General features: G+C 37.5%; 1 protein-coding gene across 5 annotated transcripts in view; it reads right to left on the bottom strand.

Annotated features, from left to right (window-relative positions):
- Positions 1 to 23,626, bottom strand: part of esyt2b (extended synaptotagmin-like protein 2b) — a 214,596-nt gene that overhangs the window by 80,531 nt on the left and 110,439 nt on the right. For all 5 annotated transcript variants that reach the window (XM_073054866.1, XM_073054867.1, XM_073054869.1 and 2 more), the window contains exons 5-6: positions 20,485 to 20,557; positions 19,645 to 19,734 (exon numbers count right to left, since the gene is read on the bottom strand). In XM_073054866.1, the coding sequence (XP_072910967.1) occupies positions 19,645 to 19,734; positions 20,485 to 20,557 (163 nt within the window). The remainder of the gene's footprint in view (positions 1 to 19,644; positions 19,735 to 20,484; positions 20,558 to 23,626) is intronic.

The following is a 23,626-nucleotide window of genomic DNA, read 5'->3' as shown; positions in this document are numbered from 1 at the left end:
TGGTCATACACTTTGGTAGTAGAAATAAATGTGTGGAATATTTTCTAAATGGGGAAAAAAATCCAGGAATCTGAGATGCAGAGGGACTTGGGAGTCCTTATGCAGAACACCCTAAAGGTTAACTTGCAGGTTGAGTTGATGGTGAGGAAGGCAAATGGCTATGTCAGCATTCATTTCAAGAGGTCTAGAATACAAGACCAAGGATGTGATGCTGAGGCTTTATGAGGCACTGGTGAGACCTCACCTTGAGTATTGTAAACAGTTTTGGGCCTCTCATATCAGAAAAGATGTGCTGGCATTGGAGAAGGTCCAGGGGAGGTTCACAAGGATGATGCCAGGAATGAAAGGGTTATATAACCCAGATCTGGGCCGTACCTTCCAAATATCCAGACCTGTCTCTCGGGTTTTTTTGCACTACCTTACTTTACCTTTTCTATTTTTTATTTTTGATCTATAATTTAAATTTTTATTATATTTATTATTGACTTGTACTCCAGGGAGCGCAAAGCGCAGAATCAAATATCACTGTGATGATTGTACGCTCTAGTATCAATTGTCTGGCGACATAAAGTAATCATACGAGGAACGTTTGATGGCTCTGGGTCTGTACTTGCTGGAATTCAGAAGGATGAGGGGGGATCTCATTGAAACATTTCGAATGTTTAAAGGCCTAGATAGAGTAAATGTGGAAAGGATATTTCCCATGGTGGGGGAGTCTAAGATAAGAGGGAACAGCCTCAGGATAGAGGGACATCCATTTAAAACGGAGATGTGGAGAAATTTCTTTATCCAGAGGGTGGTGAATTTGTTGTCACATGGAGCTGTGGAGGCCAGATCATTGGGTGTATTTAAGGCAGAGATTGATAGGTTCTTGATTGGACACGGCCTCAAAGGTTACGGGGAGAAAGCTGGGAACTGGGATTGAGGAGGAGTTAGAAAAAAAGATCAGCCATGATTGAATGGTGGAGTAGACTCGATTGAACAGATAGCCCAATTCTGCTCCTATATCTCATGGTCTTTTTTCCCCAATAGTCAGAGGGAACTTGAGGAGCAGATGTGTTGAGAAATTGCAGGTAGTTGTAGCGTAGTGTACATGGGAGATTTCAGTTTTCCCAGTATTCAGTGGGCCACCTACTCTGGGTCTGAATGAGGTGTAACTTGTGTAGTGTGTTGAAGACAGTTTTCTTACTCAATGTATTGAGGAACCTACATGGGAAGGCGCAATATTGAACCCTCTCGAGGAACGAAGCAGGCCTAGCAACTAAAGTGGAAGTTGGGGAGCACTCTGGGTTCAGTGGTCGCAATTCTATTAGTTTTTAAATAGTTATGGAAAAAGATAAAACAGGTCCACAGGTTAGCTAGAGTTGACTGGGTGACCATTTAAAGGCAAAGGAACAGTTAGCAAGCGGTAGGCTTTTAAAAGAGTCATATTAGATAGATAGATAGATAGATAGATACTTTATTCATCCCCATGGGGAAATTCAACATTTTTTCCAATGTCCCATACACTTGTTGTAGCAAAAACTCATTACATACAATACTTAACTCAGTAATAATATGATATGCATCTAAATCACTAACTCAAAAAGCATTAATAATAGCTTTAAAAAAAGTTCTTAAGTCCTGGCAGTTGAATTGTAAAGCCTAATGGCATTGGGGAGTATTGACCTCTTCATCCTGTCTGAGGAGCATTGCATCGACAGTAACCTGTCGCTGAAACTGCTTCTCTGTCTCTGGATGGTGCTATGTAGAGGATGTTCAGGGTTTTCCATAATTGACCGTAGCCTACTCAGCGCCCTTCGCTCAGCTACCGATGTTAAACTCTCCAGGGCTCCGATAAAGAAAGAGAAAGCATACATTGCTTTTATGCAACTGTGTACAAATGAATCCCTCAACAAAGATAACAAGTTTATGGGCAGGCATAAGAGAGAAATTAGTAAGGTAAAAACAATGTACAAGATGGATTTGGCAGGCAGGGTTAAAGATAATCGCAGGGGGTTCTTCAATTATATTAGGAGTAAAAAGGTGACTAGGGAGAAATTAGACTGTTTTAAAGATATCTTTGTGTGCAGCTGCAGCAGAGGGCCAAAATTTTTAAACATCTATTTCCCCTCGCTGTTTACCAAGGAGAACATCATGGATGCCAAAGAAATTAGGATAATAAGTAGTGAGGTCTTGGAATATATACACGTTGCGATGAAAGAGGTAATTTGCTTTGAGGCACATTAAGATGGGCAAATGCCCAGGACCTGACCAAGTGTATCCCCTTATGAGCAGCCAAGGAAGAAATTGGGGAGGCCCCTACAGAGATATTTGCTTTGTCATTAGCCATTGATCAAAAGTTTTTTTTGAAGATGTAACTAAGATGAAGGTATGTCAGTGGATGTTGTTTATTTGAACTTCGGTGAGACTTCTGGCAAGTTCCCACTCTGCAGGTTGATCTGGAAGATTAGGTCACGCGGTATACAGAATTGGAGCAATGATTGGAAGTAGAGGATGATGGCTGAAGGCTGATTCTCTAACTGAGGCTAGTGGTTTGCCTCAGGGGTGAATGCTGGGAGCTCTATTATTCATTACTTAATGTATGCAAATAATTTGAATGCAAATATGCATGGTATGAGTCACAAGTTTGCTGATCATAATTAGGGCAACTCGTTTATAGTAAAGCAGGCTGCTGTGAATTAGAAAGAGATCTTGATCATAAGGCTCAGGAATGGCAAATAGATTTCACCTCAGATAAGCGTGAAGTGATGCATTTTGAACATTCAAATAGGACAGGAACTAGACAGTGAATGGCAGGTCAATGAATAACGTTGTAAACAAAGGGACCTAGGAGATTCTGTGGACGTGTAAAAGACAAGCAGATGAGATGTTGCCTCCAACGGTGCCAGAGTCAGAGACATCTTGGATGGAGCCTAGGGCATTCTAAAGGGGGAGGGTGAACAGCCTTAACATGATCTCTAAGGAGTTGCAGCTTGATGTACTTCTTGCAGTTGTTATCAGAGAGACTGGAGATCTCCCAGAGTTCTCACACGTCACAAAAAGAATATACCACTAACACTGGATCCATTCAAGATGCACTAGGTATTTAATAATAGACAAAGGGAAACAAAGCTTAGTAGAAACTTAAAACTTCAACCTGTCCTTGCTGAAGCCTATTGAGCCAAAGCCTCCCAGACAATTGCCACTCCGTCTATAACTCGCTTCTTTTTATTGGCTATTGCTATGTTACTAATAACCCCAGCAATCTTTTGCTCCACAGACAAAACTCAACAGGCCCTGCTTGTTTTTTGTACATATTGGTACCAACAGCATACCTTTCAACAACAGAAAGGATCAGATCCTGAAGAGAAAATATAGAGAGTTAGAAAGCTGAAAAGCAGAACCTCCAGGGTAGTAATCTCTGGATTCCTGCCTGTTCCACAAGTCGATGAGGGTGAAATAGGAATATTTGGCAGATAAGTGCATGGCTGAAGAATGGGTGCAGGGCTTCAGTTTTCTGGATTATTGACAGAGGGATGGGAACTGGAGTGATAGAGTTGAGGATGGATCAGTTGGCACATATATAAGTAGATGCAACGTGTAGTGTAGTGCGACTGTGATGAAGGTCAGGTAGATGATAGGGTAAAGTCACTAGGATGAGTTGAAGTAGAATGGGGGCAAAATCAAAGAGTGATGAAAACAGGAGTGAAGGTGTTATATTTGAACACACACAGTACACAGAATAAAGTAAATGATCTTGCAGCACTGTTAGAGATTGGCAGGTATAGTGTTGTGGTCATCAGAGTTGTGGCTGAAAGAAGATCATAGAAGGGAGTTTAACATCCAAGGATACACATTATATTGAAAGGACAAGCAGATAAGCAGAGGGGACATGTTGGCTCTGCTTGTAAAAAGTGAATTAAGATCCTTAGAAAGAGGTTTATATAGTGCAGAGATGATGGAGAATCCTTGTGGACAGAGTTAAGAAACTGCAAGGGTAAGAAGAACCTGATGGAAGTTATATACAGGCCTCTGACTAGTAGCCAGGATTTGGGATATAAATTACAATGGGACATAGAAAAGGCATGTGAAAAGGGCAATGTTACGATAGTCATGGGGGATTTCAATATGCAGGTAGATTGGGAAAATCAGGTTGGTGCTGGATGGCAAGACAGTTAATCTGTAGAATGTCGACAAGATAGCTTTTTAGAACAGTTTGTGATTAAGTCCACTAAAAAAAAGGCAATTCTGGATTGGGTGTTATGAAATGAACAGATGTGATTAGGGAGCTTAAAGTAAAGGAATGCCTAGGAAGCAGTGATCATAATATGATAGAACTCACCTTGCAATTTTGGAGGCAGAAGCTAAAGTCGGATGTGTCAGTATTACATTGAAGTAAAGGGAATTACAGAAGCATGACACAGAAGAGCTGGCTGAAGTTGATTTGAAGGGGACTTTAGCCAGGTTGATGCCAGCCATTTTGATAGGTACAGAGGGGAAAGCCATGGAGGATTATGGGCCAAACACAGGTACACATTTGGCAAGATGATGGCGCGACTGGTTGCAATGGCTTCTATGGAGTCAACAGAAGATGCTACCATTCTACTTACATGTACATCTAATGATCACCTATACCTTAAGAACTCAAAGGACTGCATGTCAGATCCTGCTGTACATTAAGAACTCAAAGGACTGCACCATCAGCGAGTTGCTCACTGGCGGAGACAGTGAAAGTGCTGCGCAACATGCTGCTGCCTGGGTCAATGGAGGCTTGCAGTCAGATAGTGAGTAGCTGTTATGGTTGCTTTTCAGGGGATTGCAAGACCCCTTTGGACATTGTTAATCTGGTACGCTGCAATGTAGGGGCCCTAGCCGTCAGTCGCAGCAAGAGCAAGGCGTGAAGCCATGGTGTCGCCTGTTTGCAGCCACCAGAGTGAGGGGTCAAAGCCGTTGTGCTTCACCGAGAGCGGTGTGACACTGTGTCCAGATGGAGTCAGAGCTGCCTTCTCAATGTTTCACTCGGCAGAAGACAAGCTCTGTTGTTGTAGCCGACTGCAGATTTTTAGAGGCACTCAATGGACTCAGGACTCAAGCTGCAGGGTCGCTTGCATTTCAGCTGCTGGAGGAGAGGTGTCCGAATCATCGTGCTCTACCAGGGCCGAGTAGCACAGTTGCAGCTGAAGATTTAAAATGGACTATATACACATTTATTTGTCTGGTTGTGTTTTTACTAATATTCTATAAGTGCATGCATATGTGAAGAGTGGGCCTCAAAGCCACAGATTTGCCTGGCAAGAGTCAGGCATCGGGGGCCAGTCCGTGGGCTAGGGTGTCTGGACCATATACACACACATATTCTGCGTTGTTGTATTTTTACTGATATTCTATATGGGTTTGTTGACTTGCATGCATCAAGCTGCACCGTTGCACGGGGTAAGGGAAGTGAGCTTCAGGGCTCTTATTACATGACTGTGATCTTGTGTGTGCTTACTCTGTGTGACTATTGGTAAAATGTGTCTGCACCTTGACCCTGTAGCAACAATGTCTCGTTTGGTTGGATTCGTGAGTATTAATATATGGTTAAATGAAACTAAACTTGAATTAAATTGAACTGAATTGCAATTGGGACTAAGAAAGGATGGTGCGATTGGTATGGACCAGCTGGGACGAAGTGCCTGTTTCCATGCCACATTATTCTCTGACTCTATGACCAGAGTAAAGCACGGTTGTAATGAGTTGATCTGTATAAATGGTACATAGAAGAAGAGCTTTTCCACTGTACCTTGTTACATATGACAATAATAAACCATTTACCACTGCTCAACGGAGTTTAATTTCTCACACATTTTGTTACTTTCTTGGAGTCTTAAAGCAACATGATGTCAGTTGCATTGATTTTAGTAATCTCTATATATATACCTTTAGGCTAAATATTGTAAGAGGGATTAGAGCAGAAATTAACTTTCTAACTTTGTGGGAAATATAGAATACAGCTCCTTCCCAAAGGCTAGGAAATAACTTCAGAAATGTATCTGATTTATTGGCTCTGGTATCATGAATGTAACCATTCACACACAATTTACGTGCAAGATCATCCGCTCTCAGATGGTTGTGCGTATGTTGTTGACATTACAGTCAGGTAAATTTGCTTATGGTGCAGATTGAGAGGTTTTTGCTGTTTCATTATTCCCCATATAACATGGCCTCAAATGGAGTTTGGGAAGCTTAATTATCCCCATTTAGGGCGTTCTCAAACAAATATAGATCAAGATTTGCCACATAACGCAACCTGAACTTATTTCGCCTGCAACTGCCGATAACTTCATTATAATCTTATATGGCAATATTAAACAACATATTGTGAAGAATTCCTACTGTATGAATCAGTTCCAGACAGGCTTTTTATTGGAAAGAGACGAAGGTCAAATAGCATCCTGTGCTGCTGTCTTTGCCAAATTCCACAATATCCAACTGAGGCTTTATCTCAGGGGAAATAAACCACAAATAAAAGCTTTGCTTATGCTTTCTTAGACTTCAGATCTAGTTTTGTGTTCTGAAATTGAGATGCTTTACTTTTGTAGCAGGTATTAACTCCAATAAATAATTACACGTAAAGGGTACAGAGGAAAATATTCATCTGGTATTTGCACTACTGTAGTACATAATCATTCTGATGATATAAACTACAATTAGCCAATGAGTATTTTATAAAGGGCTGATATACCTCGACATTGAACATCATACTTCATTCATTCTAATTCATTAAACAAAAGCACCCAGATGCTGGAAATTGCAACAAAATCAAAAAATGCTAAAAGCACTCAGTTCAAGTAGTAACTGTTCAAAGTATTGGATAACTATACTGATCAACATTAGAGCAATGTTCTGGTTTGAACCCACGCTCGAAATGTAAACTGACAAGTTCTGTTTCAAGATACAGGTACTAGCTAACTGCTTTCCCAAATTACTTCTGTCCTTACTGCCAAGTTATATTATCCATTTCCTATTCTACATATTATAAAGTAACAGTTATCTTCATTCTATTATCTTCTAGATGGCTTATGATGTCCATTGGTAGATTATTTATCAGATACTTTGAATGCATTATTTACAACTTTAAGACTATTGAGAAACTGATTTCCTGGTTCATTTCTAAAGCCTGATCATAACTCTGTGCTGAAATCATTCTAAAATGAAGGACTGCTGATAAGCCTCAACATAAAACATTTTAAAGCAGTTTTTAAGTATAACCCCCTAAGAACTGTTCTATTAAACAGTAGAGAAAAAGGCATGCAGTTTAATAATAGATCTGAAAACTGAAATTTCTTGACTTGCATTCTTCAGCTTAAAACATTGGAGTTACCTAGTTAAAAAACCCTCCTCTACCAGCACTCTAAGGTCAAACACTTCTCAGCCACCATTGAAAACATCAACGAGGTTTTGCACTGCTGCTGCAAAAAGCTACTTTTCATGGCATTTATTTCGTGTGAATGTATGCCTATAGCAATGACCTTCAACTTTTCAGTTCTGCAAACCTTCCAGCTAGATATTTTAAATTCACAAAGATTCCTGTTAAGCTGCTTAGCAGGACACCCAATTAATTGACAAAAAAAGCCCAGCTTAAATGCCAGCAGTACAGCATTGACAAATGTAAAGTATTCTCTCTCCATTTGTGTGAGTCAGCATTCAAAATTTCTCTTTGCAGCACCTGTGGCATTCTGCCATCAGACAGCTGCGAGACCCTGGAAGAGCAACATGAAACTGCATGATTAAGTATCATTATGCTTCTTAATGGAAATGATGGATTCACGTTTTACACAAATCCATTTATAGAAACTAATATTCTTTCTAGAGTATTGCAAGAGATTTGTTATGAAAATGCCCTGGTATTTCATACCCCTGGCAAAGTAAATATATTAATAATTAATACAGGATTGTTATGCCAGTTCCCCATTATAAAAGGAGCTTCAAATTACTTAATGTAACAGGATACTGAAATTTATTTAGATACGAAGAACAATCCACCAATGAAAAAAATTTGATGAGAGGAGTCAACTTAATAACAAAATAGAAAAACCAGAATTATTAGGGGACACGAATAGTGAACTACAGTAGCAAAAAAATAATAGACTGGAGGCTAGGATTAAAGGCAAAACATACTTTTTCCTTAAGCACTTAAAAATAAAAAGGCCTGCCAATGAACCAGAAGGGCAATTAAGGGTCAATAGGGAAACAGAAGGTTTGATTTTCAATAAGTGCTTTGCATCAATATTTACCAGTTTTGAAAATAGTGGTAGACAAGAAACTGATACATCAGATTGACCCAAAAAGGAAGCAAGCAGTAACAAGATCTATGGTATTAGTAAAGGAGAGAGATCACCAGAACCAGATGAGATACATCACCGTTTGCCAAAAGAAATAAGAACAAACTGCAGAGCTGCCTGCCACAATCTGTGAAGGGGCTTGAGTCAAATATTCCAAATTTGTTCAAAAACAGACAGAAAGATGAACTTGGCAAGAAAAGTAAGCTAGTTCTTATGATTTTAAAACAAACAGCCAGGAACAAAAAACAATACAAAGAAACAGCACTGATGTAATGACAGCTTGTTGATGAGATAACAGAATGGGAGAATGAGGAAAGTACAAATGCTTTAGTTTTTGTAAAGCCTGAGGGATGAGCCAAAGGGCCTGTTTCTGTGCTGTGCTTTTCTATGATTCTATAAAAGGTTCAGTTGCAGCACAGATACAAAGTTGGTGAAGAAACAGAATTAACACATTTACGTAGTTGTTTTTCACCCTGGAGGGAGTCATACAGTGAAATGCTGTTAGCTACTCAATCCACTCCAGTTTTTGGTATGTCTCAAAAACCCGGAGATACAGGTCACATCTTCAAATTTTGCAGAAAGCACAAACATTTGAGGTAATCACTATGAAAGACAACAGTAGGCTATATGAAGAAACATACAGAATAATAAAATCAGCTGAAATTTGACATCCTAAACTGACGCAAAAAAACCAAAGGAGGAATAATGAGAAAAAAAAGACCCTAAATCATACCATCATGGGATATGAATATTTGTTGGTAGGAGGACAGTTAACAGAGCAAAGCATATAGAATACTAGTCTTGCTTTAAGTTAGAAAATTACATAGCCTATAACGTTTGCTAAAGCTAAGCACTCACTAGTCCCAATCAGGGTGCTTTGTATAGGAATAACACAAAAAAGAAAGGTTTGGAAAGGGAAGGAAGAAAGTTTTTATGGACTATTTTAGAAATTAAGGATTACAATTATATTAATAAACAGCAGAATCAAGTCTTCTTGCACTTGGAAAAGGTACAGCTAAACTGAGATATACTAAAGGTAAAAGGTTAGCTAGCGAGAGAATACATTAATTTGGGATCAGTCTGGTAACCTATGTGTGTAGCCAGAATAAATGGGCGAAGTCTTAAATGAATATGTTCGGCTATATTTATCTTGGAGTTCAGGGGAGGGAACAGTGATACTGGTAATTGGTTTCACACGGACTAAGATATAGGGAAAAGTTTTTGTTGGCATGCCATCCAGACAGTTCATTCTACCCATAAGCACACTGAAGTAGTACAAAAGAGAAAAACAATAACAGAATGCAGAACAGTGTTACAGTTACAGAGAAGCAGTGCAGGTAGACAAAGGGACTGTATAAGGTATGTTGAGAAATTAAGAGTTCTTTTTTTTATATATAAAAAGTCCTTTTAAGAGTCTTATCACAGCTGGTTAGAAACTTTCTTTGAGCCTGATTAAATACCTTCTGCCCAGTGGAAGAGAAAGAAGAAAGAATTACCAAGATAGAAAGGGATTAGATAAAACTAATCAGTAAACTTCACGAACTGGGCCCGAGTACTGCCTCATGCAATTGGGTCCAGGATTTCCTCACTTGTAGACCCCAGTCGGTTCAGGTTGGCAAAAATATCCCTCCACAAATGTCCATCAGCACAGGAGCATCACAGGGATGTATACTTAGCTCCTTGCTCTACTCTGTTTATACCTATGGTTAAATACAGCTCCAACACCATATACAAGTTTGCTGATGACACCACTGTTGTGGACCATATCAAAGGTGTTTTACAGCTCCTGATATTTATAGTTTACAGATCCTGTTTATAGTTACTGTTTTATAGATTTGCTAAAGCATGCCTGCAGAAGAAGAATCTCGAGGTTGCATGTAGGGACATGTTTGTACTCTTATAATAAATTTTACTTAGAATTTTTTTTAATTGTCATTAGCCAAGGACCAGATACCAGAAGGCTGGAGGATGGCTAATGTGCATTTATTTAAGAAGGGTGTCAGGGATAAACCAGGAAAATAGACGAGTGGGAAAGTTATTGGAAAAGATTCTGACAGATAAGATTTACTTGCATTTGGAAAGGCAAGAACTAATTAAGAATAGTCTTCATAGCTTTGTGCACAGTAAATCATGTCTCACGATTTGATTTTCATGGCAACAGCAGGTATAAGCTGTTTTCACATGGCCTTTAACAGAACCCCAGATGGCAGGCCAGTCCAGAAAGTTAGAACAGAAGTGGTGGTGAAGGCAAGAGCAGTATCAGCACTAAAGAAACATTTGCACAGATATTTGAATGAGCAAGGCACAGAGTGATTTGGAATTAGTATAGATAGGCTTTAGTCAGGCCATGAAGGACATGTTTCTATGTTCTACAATTCTAAGACTCTCTGGTAGGAAGTGTTTAAAATCATTTAAATTACCAGAACAGTAATCCAGAGACTCAATCAACAATACTGAATTGAAATTCCATCCTAGATTTGGAATTTATATTCATTAAATAAGGCATCATCAGAAAATGACTCAGTCATTGGCTAAGTAATAAAATACAAAAACCATTTACAGTGGCTGAAAGGCAAGGAGTACAGATTTAAGTGATTAGCAGAAAAATCAGATGGAGAATGGTGAAAAGCCAGCAGCAACATCACTCACAGCTAATTATGGCTGAAATTGTACAAAGGCAAGACAAGCACAGAAACACAAGACACTGCAGATGTTAACACATATAGAAAAATGGAGGGCTATGTGAGAGGAAAGGGTGAGAATGATTTTAGAGTAGGTTAAAGAGCTGGCACAACATCATGGGCTGAAGGGCCTGTACTGTTTAGTACTCCACGTTCTACGTTGGAACTTGGAGCAAAATCCAAGTTCTTCTAGTAGACTATTTTTTCTTTGTTCTAAAACAATGACAAACCCCACATATTTTGATAATTGTTGAGTTGTTGCATCACCTGTGCTCTTTCTCCCAATATTTGGGAAATGGATGACACGTTGTGAGCTTGAGAGGCCAAGAATGGGGGAAAAATTTGATTATAACTACACAGTATATTTGCCTGCTCTCGGTTATAATCATCACAATGGACGTCCCTCACCATTGTTTTCTTGTGTACTGTAAATTGATAAATGAGGTTTGAGTGATTTTCGTTATGAAGTAGACACAAAGACTGAACAGTTTTCCATTTGACCTATGAATTAACTCCACCCCAAAAGGGCATACACAGTGAAATACAGCACTGAAGCATGGCAGATTGAGAAGTGATCTGGTGCAATGGTCTAACTTTGGTTAACTCTAGTCTGTACAGGGATTAGATTTGTGATAGACCTGTTTGTTGGGATTGCAACTTGTGCAACACCATGCAGTAGAGATTGACTAATACTTTGAGATCAACCAAATCAACTGAAGGATTCCCACATACCCTCTGGTTTGACGACAAAGGCTTACATGAAATTGAAAAAGGACATGTACTATGTTGACATTGATATCTATGATTTTTTTTTGGATCTGTTATGTGATACAGATCCTGTCCTTTGCACTTCACAAAATCACATACAACTCTGGAATGATGAGGAGGATCCTTTTGATTGTCAGTGGAGAGACCCCTCAATAATATCCCAATCCAATGCTTTCCCTTTCTTAAAGAGGGTTACCAGTGCAATACTCAACTAGTTCTAATTCAGGTCACATATAGTCTATGTGCCTGGCGCCAAGTTCCCAAAACAAGCATGCTCTTCCAAGCTCCATTGTCGCTTACAATTTCTGGGATATTGGACAATACACCTGGTGGGGGTGCAACATAATAGAGTAGCAATTAGTGCAACACTTTACAGAGCCAACCATCAAAAGATCAGGGTTCAATTCCCACTGCTGCCTGTAAGGAGTTTGTACGTTCTCTCTGTGACTATGCAGGTTTCTTTCAGAAGCTCCAGTTTTCTTCCACATTTCAAAGATGTATGGTTTAGTAAGGGTTAGTAAGTTGTGAGCATGCTGTATTGGTACCGGAAGCATGATGACACTTGCAGGCTGCCACCAGCACATCTTCTGACTTTGTTGGCCATGATGCAAATAATACATTTCACTGCAACACACACAAAAAGCTCAGCCCGAAACGTCGATTGTACTTTTTCCCCCACAGATACTGCCTGGCCTGCTAAGTTCCTCTAGCATTTGGTGTGTCTTGCTTGGATTTCCAGCATCTGCAGATTTTCTCTTGTTTGTAATACATTTCACTGTATGGTTCAATGGGCATCTGACAAATAAAGCTAATCTTTAGAAGATTCTCAGATTTCCTGAGGGTAATTCCGCATCCATGCCTTGATCGGAAATCTCTGCTACTGCTCAAAGTGGAGAAAGAGCATTACAAAAATGACGAAACGTTCAGCTCCTATGACAGAAGCACACAAATACTACATGCGAATACAGCATACCATTTCCCAAATGACCACCCACCCTTTCTTGCACCACCTATGACAGTCGGTACTCCCATTAGCTTTCTTCAGGCATTTCAAAATCCATTGTACTAGACTGAAATTCAAATTGACCCCCCCAAGAACTGCCTAATAATTCAACATACAACTTATAACATATCAAAATAAATTGCATTTGATTTGAAAACTTTTGGTAACATAGCGCTCACTTTTTGCCCTCAGAAAATTAAGTAAGTTTGATTGTTCTCCCATTCAAAGATCATGCATTATTCATTACCTGAGCTCTTAATAATAAAATCATCCCTCAAATATTCAATTGACACAAAAGTTTTGGTGTTACACTAGCAATTAATTTGTAGCCCACAATTTGCCCATTATTTTGTAAATAACCTCATTTTTATTTCTTTGCATCACAAGCTGATAACAGAATTCTGGGTAGGGGTGTAATTCTCTCAGAAGTCCGGCAGCTTGATTTCAAGGGCAAGCTCATAACTGAAATGGATGCATAATACCCATATTTATCATTACTAGCTCATAACAAGCTCATTACAAGCTCATAACTGAAATGGATGCATAATACCCATATTTATCATTACTAGCTCATTACAAGCTCATAACTGAAATGGATGCATAATACCCAATTTATCATTACTAGCTCATAACAAGCTCATTACTGAAATGGATGCATAATACCCATATTTATCATTACTAGCTCATAACAAGCTCATTACAAGCTCATAACTGAAATGGATGCATAATACCCATATTTCTCATTACTAGCTCATTACAAGCTCATAACTGAAATGGATGCATAATACCCATATTTCTCATTACTAGCTCATTACAAGCTCATAACTGAAATGGATGCATAATACCCATATTTATCATTACTAGCTCATTACAACTCATAACTGAAATGGATGCATAATACCCATATTTATCATTACTAGCTCATAACAAGCTCATAACTGAAATGGATGCATAATACCCATATTTATCATTACTAGCTCATTACAAGCTCATAACTGAAATGGATGCATAATACCCATATTTATCATTACTAGCTCATTACAAGCTCATAACTGAAATGGATGCATAATACCCATATTTATCATTACTAGCTCATTACAAGCTCATAACTGAAATGGATGCATAATACCCATATTTATCATTACTATCTCATAACAAGCTCATTACAAGCTCATAACTGAAATGGATGCATAATACCCATATTTATCATTACTATCCCATAACAAGCTCATTACAAGCTCATAACTGAAATGGATGCATAATACCCATATTTATGATTACTAGCTAATGAGTTTTAAGAAAAATGACTGGGCTTGAAAAATAAAGCAGAATATTCTTGCTAATCAATTACATAAAAATGTTTGGCAACTAAGGGCTGGTACTGGAAGCCAAGCACAGCACAGCTACAAGATAAGCCAATGACATGACTGTGATCTGGTTCCCCTGACACAATAATTACAGAATGATCTGAAATCTCTACAAATATACTTTCTTTCTTCCTTTTTTTTTTCTTTCCTGAAGGTGTTGACTCCATGTTGTGTACGAAACTAAATACTACACATCAGACAGTCTAGAGTTTGATCTTAGTTAGCCTCATCTATAAAGTTTGGTCATACTGTCAGTACTCAGGCTTTCTGGAGAACATAAGCAGAGGTTAGTGTCCCAGCTTTTGTACAAAATATGACCTTTTGGGTACTGCACTGAAATCAGAGATGAACAGAGATGTTTAGAAAGATATCTAAAGCATGAAGTAGTATTTTAAAGGCAAATGGAAAAACTTCATCTGATAATTGCTGAAGATACCTCATGAGAGCACAAGAACCAAGGTAATCACGCAAGTACGTTAAGGGAATTTGGGACTATTTTCATGTTAGGTGTAATGGAGTATAGAATCACATGTAATTATTTTACACAGAAATAAAAGGAACGATAAAAATTTCTAGAGAATCGAGTTGACAGAATAGTTTTATAGCTCCATTTGAAAAGGTATACAAACTCATGATAACAGGATATTCAGTACATTCTAACACAATTGAAGAAACAGATGCAGACATTATGGTGGAAGCTTTAAAATAATTCTAAATGGATGAGTAACAATGAAGTGAATAGGCTGCATTGATCTGCACTGTTCTCAGGAAAATCAGACGACAATTCAAAACTGGGCCAAGAACATAATGCAGAAAGCAAAGTACTAAAAACCTATTTTCACTATCCTTTTTTCTCCCCAGACAGAATTTTAATCTTGGTTCTGTACCCGTACCATTACTCCTTCAGAGCAAGTAAATAAATGAAGGCATCCCCAAATGGCTGGTACAGTCAACAATTTAAAAAAATCAAAACCATAATTAAACAAGCTCCATGAAATTACTTTTTCAGAGAAATAAAATATTCAGTATTTCTAATAATAATCTGCATGCAAACTTTGTAGTCAAAATGTATGAGGTACTCTGTAGCCTTGAAATAAGTTACTTTCCCCCTTGACAGTGACTTCCTGTCACTTTCCCAGCTCTAATAATGGACCAATTGGGCATGTTGTTAGCAGGTTTAACCATCTGGAATCATTATTAGCAACTCTGCTAAATTATACTATGGTAACCATGATTAAATAATCCGGGACTAGTTAACAATTCATGGGTCAATTGATAAATTTCATATTGACATTCTTGAAATACATTTCCTCTACTCAACATCATTAGAATGGTGAAATTAATTTAGGTCAGATATATAATATAAAAAGTTAAATGCTACATCTGACTGAAATCGCAAATAAAACACAATATCCTAGGAAAGCTCAATACAGCATCTGCAGATAGAAAACATAGCTAGCGTTAAGGCATTATTTCAGATCTTTGATGAAAGGCTAACTGAAAAGTTATTTACTTTTCTAACCAGAAAAGCTGCCTGAAATGCTGAGTTTTTCCAGCATTCTTTATTTTTATTGTGCATATGTAATTGTTGCTCCAAATCAACTGTACGAATGAAGAAATCTCCCCTATAGCAGTTAACGTAACTCTTCACAGCACCACCAGTAAGATCAGGGTTTAATTCCTGCTGCTGAGTCCAAGGTCTCCCTGTGACCGCATGGGTTTCCTTTCAGGTGCTATGGTTTCCTACCACATTCCAAATATAGACCTGTCAGTTTGACATCAGTGGTGGGTAAATTAATGGAAAGTATTCTTAGAGATAGTATTTATAATTATCTGGATAGACAGGATCTGATTAGGAGTAGCCAGCATGGATTTGTGCGTGGAAGGTCATGTTTGACAAACCTTATTGAATTTTTTGAAGTAGTTACGAGGAATGTTGACGAGGGTAAGGCAGTGGATGTAGTCTATATGGACTTCAGCAAGGCCTTTGACAAAGTTCCACATGGAAGGTTAGTTAAGAAGGTTCAGTCGTTAGGTATTAATGCTGGAGTAATAAAATGGATTCAACAGTGGCTAGATGGGAGATGCCAGAGAGTAGTGGTGGATAATTGTTTATCGGGATGGAGGCCGGTGACTAGCGGGGTGCCTCAGGGATCTGTTTTGGGCCCAATGTTGTTTGTAATATACATAAATGATCTGGATGATGGGGTGGTAAATTGGATTAGTAAGTATGCTGATGATACTAAGGTAGGAGGTGTTGTGGATAATGAGGTGGGTTTTCAAAGCTTGCAGGGAGATTTATGCCGGTTAGAAGAATGGGCTGAACGTTGGCAGATGGAGTTTAATGCTGAGAAGTGTGAGGTTCTACATTTTGGCAGGAATAATCCAAATAGAACATACAGGGTAAATGGTAGGGCATTGAGGAATGCAGTGGAACAGAGAGATCTAGGAATAACAGTGCATAGTTCCCTGAAGGTGGAGTCTCATGTAGATAGGGTGGTGAAGAAGGCTTTTGGAACGCTGGCCTTTATAAATCAGAGCATTGAGTACAGAAGTTGGGATGTAATGTTAAAATTGTACAAGGCATTGGTAAGGCCAAATTTGGAATATTGTGTACAGTTCTGGTCACCGAATTATAGGAAAGATATCAATAAATTAGAGAGAGTGCAGAGACGATTTACTAGGATGTTACCTGGGTTTCAGCACTTAAGTTACAGAGAAAGGTTGAACAAGTTAGGTCTCTATTCACTGGAGCGTAGAAGGTTGAGGGGGGATTTGATCGAGGTATTTAAAATGTTGAGAGGGATAGATAGAGTTGACGTGAATAGGCTGTTTCCATTGAGAGTAGGGGAGATTCAAACGAGAGGACATGATTTGAGAGTTAGGGGGCAAAAGTTTAAGGGAAACACGAGGGGGTATTTCTTTACTCAGAGAGTGATAGCTGTGTGGAATGAGCTTCCTGTAGATGTAGTAGAGGCCAGTTCAGTTGTGTCATTTAAGGTAAAATTGGATAGGTATATGGATAGGAAAGGAGTGGAGGGTTATGGGCTGAGTGCGGGTAGGTGGGACTAGGTGAGATTAAGAGTTCGGCACGGACTAGGAGGGCCGGAATGGCCTGTTTCCGTGCTGTGATTGTTATATGGTTATATGGTTATATAGGGTTATGGTTAGAGAGTCTTGGGCATGCAACTTTGACACTGGAAATACTGCAGCACTTGTGGCCTGTCGAGCACAATCCTCACTGATCTGATTTGATACAAACAATGCATTTTACTGTGTTTTGATGTACATGTGGCAAATAAAGATAATCTTTATAAATTGTTAACAGCTTCTCCACCACTCCTTTACATCTATTTTCACCCTGCATCTCTTTTGCTCTTCCTTTACTGTTTCATTAATATTATCTTCCGTACACTCGGATGAAAAGTACTCATTCTGTGGTTCAATCACAACTTTTGTTCCTCTCAATCCACCACTGCTTTAACTAATATTTTGCTTTTTATTCTTATAAAAGTTTAGTCTTTTGATTTATAGTTTTGTTCCTCAATCCCCGTTTTCCCTATTAAAACTTCCTCTATGGTTTCTGTATTGACAAAAACAAAAGCAATAGCAAAATACTGCAGATGCTGAAAATCTTAAATAGAGAGAGTAAATCTCATCAAATGGAGAAGCTTCCAATAAACAGTATTTCAAATTGATAAACTTTTACCACAACAATGTATTAAACATGGATTCCCACTGTATTCTGCACCTGATGTTCACAGTCAACTTACTGTGCTTTCTTTTTGTTTGACCTCTAGTTCTTTTGGCATCCAGAGAGATCTAATTTTAGATGCCCCAGTTTCCTTCTAATAGTTGTACCTTTACTGACTCTATTGAAAGGCTTGTCATTTGCTCATTTACAGTTTTCCACTGCAGTAACTAAACCTTTTCACAATTCACTGTCTTGTTTCCAAGTGCAATATTCTTTGTTTTAAATTTTACTAGCAGGAAAATTAGATCCAAATTATTAATCCATTGGTGTATACTATTAAACTAAATGCAGATTAAATCATATTTCAAAAACAAAGTGGAATTAAAGGAGTTGCTGCAGATTGCATAAACCTTTAACTGCTGTTGGTATTACTAAATAATGGCTCAGTCCATTTTCAACACACTCATCTCTGCATTAAAAGGTTTTGGGCTTACGACTTTAGGCAAATGATCACGTCTATTCTGCTGAAATCTAAAAGACCAGGAAGGAGGAGACTGTTTTCCTGAAAATCTAGTAAATATTATTCTCTGAAGCATCTAACCAAAATATTCACCTTACAATTATTTGTGGGATTTATTATGCCCAAACGCCTCATATTTCCCTACCTGTCATTATACTTCACTATTTATTTAAGTGTGACAAAATGACAACAAAAACAAATGAAATGTAATATTAATATGAAAGTCTGGACTAAAATACCCATATCCACATTGTAATCTCTTTGTATTTATGTCTTTCCTTTTATGTTAAAATGGATCAAAGTCTTCAATTTTCTTCACCATTTCAATTTCTTAAAAGCTGTATACCCAGTGAATATATCAAAGAAAAAATTACTCAATTATTTGATTCCTCAGTTTCACAATTAATGTGCCATATGCTTTGAATGTACTGTACTGTACTCAAGGCTAATATGGACAAAGTGCCTAAATTTAGAATTGTCATACATTTGGAGAGATTACTTAAACAGTTTAGGAAATCGTTTCTAGTAAGGACTTTGACATGTATAACACTTATAACATTGGATATCATATCAATAGCAAGGAGACAGAAAGAATTGCATCTAAGCCACTGATTTAGAATCATAGCCAAACTTGCATATGCACACCGTTGCCGATATGAGCTCATCCTATTTGACAGTGTTTAGCAAAGGAAGTGTCTTTAAATGTTGTAACTGTACCCAATTATACCACTTCCTCTTGTTCCAACTACCACCACCTTCTGTGTGAAAAAGATTTTCTTCAAGTCCCCTTTAAATTTCTTTTGTCTCACTTTAAACCTGTGCCCTCTAGTTTCACACACACCTACCCTAGGGGAAAAGAAAGACTACGACCATTCACCGTAACCATTTCTCTGCTAAAGACATTGCATTTACTTAAACTTTCTATCCCCCCCCCCACCAAATAACATTGCCCAATTTCAATTTAAAGATTTTAAGAACAACTTCAATAAATCCTTGCAATGCAGAATTTCAAATTTTAACAATCTATGCATAAAGGCATTTTTAATCCTCTCTTTATAATCTTATATTTGTGTCGAATTGTGGTCTCACTATTGGAAATCATTACTACTTCAGGCATAACCACTCAAACTCAAGAACTTGTAAAAGTTACTTTTATTACTTAGACGCCATGCTGTTGTGCAAATATGAGAATATGCAATGTTCTAACACAATGTTCAACAGTGGCTAACACTGATAGAGGTACTTTTATTTTTAAATATCAAGTCAACCATAAACTTAGTTCAAGGAGTTGATAGCTATACTCACAGGTCTGCGGAGAAAGAAGAGTGTTAGTGCCCCAACCAAAGGCATGTCACCGATAAGGGGCTCCAGAATTACTCTAAGTGTGCCGTTCATCTGCAAGTATATTAATAAGATCATATTTCAGAAAAGACAGTTGATTTTCACAAATTAGTTAAGACAAATTGCATTCATTACACACCAGAGGTATCCAGAATCTTCATGATTTTTTGGAATATTTACTGAAGTCACCAGGTTATAATGCCAAATATGTACTAAATGCTGCCTCACTTAATATTTAATATTTGGGCATGGAAGATAACTTTTTACGGGAGATTCAACCCAAGCAGACATTCAAGTGTTTAAAAACATTACACACAGCAAAACACTGAGGGAACAAAGCATTAAAACATATTAGTAAGGAATGCTTCGCAAATGATATAACAAAAATATTTAGAAAAAATTAGGAAAAACGTCGAAAACTTAAGCCTAAACATGCAACATTTTGCTTCATTTCACAATTCTAAGCAATAGATAATTCCAAGTATCATGGGTAATATTTTCTGATGTAACAAAAATAATCCTCTGTAATCTACTAACACAAGAATATGGATGAAAAGGCCATTCCTCCTATAAATCATGATTAATTTCACCATTACCACATGTCTCAGAACAAAATAACTGTAATCTTCATACAAACAAAATTTCAAAATATTGAAATTTGCTGCATGAAGGTTAATTCCTGTTTCATATGTGCATAAAATCTGTCCAAATCAGTTAATCATATCTCACAAAAAATCCAACATATTTATACCTCAATAAAACTCCTAAAATAATTTAAAGAATCATAGCAAATCAGTCACCCACCTGGATGCCTTTTACACCAGCTCTGCAAAAGTACCTTTTGATCTCAATGTCTATATCGCAGTTTCCAACATAGCTGAGAAAATAAAGAAAATACAGTGTATAAGCAACATGTAAAATCAGTGATCAAAATAAGGCTTATTATCATTGTCTTATGTAGCATGAAGTTTGTTTGTGGCAGCAGTACAGTACAAAGACATAAAATTACAATTAATTACAATATAAACAAACAATGCAAAAGATAACCATTCTGAAAGTCTGCTAAAAAGTTCAGAAAGGTAAGGCAAATACGAAGTACTGCAGGCACTTCAGCCACAGCAGCAATGCCCTGCTCAGTGAGGAAAGTACAGATTTCAGAGTTCTGTACAAATGTTCTCTATCCATAGGTGTGAACAAACCCACCAATTTTTCTTTAATTTTTAATTGATCTATGCACATGCATTGTATTTTAAGTCAAATATAGGTCCCAAAGAATGCAAACCTTAAACAAATATCAATTTTAACTTTACTTTTAGATTTTTTTTAAATTCAGGTGTGACCACAACTTTTCATACAATTCTTGAGTGCTTTATGAAAAGTGTGGAGAGGCTTTATTTCATTCCACCAGAAATAAACCCACGTTTATTTCATTCTACCAGGAAAAAATTATTAGGTTCTTCAAAAGTCAACCTACTAGTCTGATTCACAGCCATCCAACTTGGATAGTGTCTTCGTGGAAATGGCACAACATCAATAACATGGCAGTAGACAATGTAGCTGATCAACCAAGTTACAAGTGATGACAGTTGAATAAATGTATGGCACGCACACATCTACATTCAGAACTGTAGAACAAAAGAGTCAAAGCCACTGACTTCTTAAAGCTTCTCAGTTACTTTGATGGCTCTGAAAGGTGTGACCAGCACCACTGGAGGAAAATGCAATCAAAATACAATTAAATGATTTATACACCTTGAGTTAATTACCTCGTTTCGAGTAAAACTCTAAAAATAAAAAGATCTGCAGTTATTGTTTTGCAGACTTGACAATCTCTTAAAACTTACTAAATGAGGAAATAATGCAATCAGTTAAGTTAAAGCACATAAATATAGACACGCACTGCCAGGATTGAAATTAACATTAAAATCCAGTTTTGGTAGCAGAACAAAACATATTAATGTTGCAGCTAATTTTTAAAAACTAGAAGCTACAGTATTATAATGTAACAAAATCTGAACAAGTTATTTGGCCATATGACAATTGTTCATACAGTTCATACCATTAGACTTCATTGACATTTCTCTAAAATCTAAATAGCTTTTAAATCATAACATCTGCACAATGTCCACTGGTGCACAAATAAATCTATATCAAAGTGATTTTAGTTCAACATGCTTTCAAATCAATAAATTGCACATTCAGACGGAGACGTAATGTGAAGATTTTTACATTTTTTAATATGAAGGATGCAAGTAATAAAGTCAATTCAATTCAATTCAAAGCACAAGGAACGTGATTTTTTTTCCAAATCAAGTAGAATACTCATCAGGAACTTGCAAATAATGGAATGCAACATTTAATTGCAAGTTGATAAACAGAACCAGTAATACACTAAAGATTAATGCTGAAACAAAAAATGTTTAACTGGAACAAATCTAAAATACTGTGAATTAAACAATATAAGTCTGGCAAAAGGCTACCCATCTGAAACTTCTTTTTTTGTTTCTCAGCACAGCCTGACCCATCATATATTCTCAGCATTTTCTGCTTCCACATTTAATACTTAGGATGTTGGAATCTAACATAAAAGATCAGAAACAAGCCATAGATTAGGCAGCATCTGTGGAGAAAGAAACAATGCATCAGATTGATGTTGTGCTTGGTAATACCTCAAAAGAAATTAACTGGAACCACAGAACATTATTTCAGGAAATAAATGAGTCATGTAGAACTTCAGCAACATTTTCTGTCTGTGACCTTCCTATAATGCAAGAGCAAGACTCCAGAAGTTCAAAGGAAAATGTCATGATACACAGTTTAAAATTTATTTATTGCAATAGTGAATTTATTCTTAATGTTGAAAATATACTTTAAAATAACTGACTAAAGTATTTATGGTAGTTAAAGAATTTGAACAGGATATTTGAATTCAAATGAACAAAATTAGGAAAAACTAATGGAGTTTCACAACAATTACGCAAATATAGAACTGGGTCAAATGTCAAAAGCTGTTGCATTTCAGGAAGAGTCATTGACTTCTGGAATAAATGACTAAATTGCATGGTGGAAGTAGTTTTACAGTTAATGTTCAGCAAGAGAATAACAAAATTCATACAGAAGGCATAATTCATTGCATACTAGGTATGGTAGTTAGGATACTAGGTAATGCAGCCAATGGTCATTATTAGCTCCTGGAAATTTTACTGAGTATTATCCATCCCTAAAAGCAATGCCCCAATTTAACTTCTTTTCCTTAGCTAGAACATTACCATGAGATCATAAGATATAGGAGCAGAATTAGGCCATTTGGTCCATCAAGTCTCCTCCATCACTTCATCATGGCTGATCCAATTTTTCTCTCAGCCCCAATCTCCTGCCTTCTCTCCCCTATATCCATTCATACCCTGATCAATCAAGAATCTATCAACCTCTGCTATATTTTTAATAATATTATATATAAATAAATAAAAATATAAAGACTTGGCCTCTACAGCTACCTATTGCAAAGAATTCTACAGATTCACTACTCTCTGGCTAAAGAAATTCCCCGTCATCTCTGTTCTAAAAAGACACCCCTCAATTCTGAGGTTGTGTCCTCTGGTCTTAGATGGTCCCACCATAGGAAACATCCTCTCCACATCCAGTCCATCAAGGCCTTTCACCATTTGATAGGTTTCAATTAAGGCACCCCTTATCCTTCTGAATTCTAGTGAATACAAGCCCAGAGGCATCAAACGCTTTTCATATGACAAACCACTCAATCCTGGAATCATTTTCATGATCCACCTTTGAACCCTCTCCAGTTTCAGCACATGCTTTCTAACATAAGGGGCCCAAAACCACTCACAATACTCCAAGTGAGGCCTCACCAGTGCTTTATAAAGTCTCAATGTTCACATCTTTGCTTTTATATTCTAGCCTTCTTGAAATGAATGCTAACATCGCA

The sequence above is a fragment of the Hemitrygon akajei genome, chromosome 8 (assembly GCF_048418815.1).
Source record: "Hemitrygon akajei chromosome 8, sHemAka1.3, whole genome shotgun sequence".
NCBI lineage: Eukaryota > Metazoa > Chordata > Chondrichthyes > Myliobatiformes > Dasyatidae > Hemitrygon > Hemitrygon akajei.
Note: the sequence above shows the minus strand (reverse complement) of the source record. Positions and strands in the feature narration are given on the sequence as shown.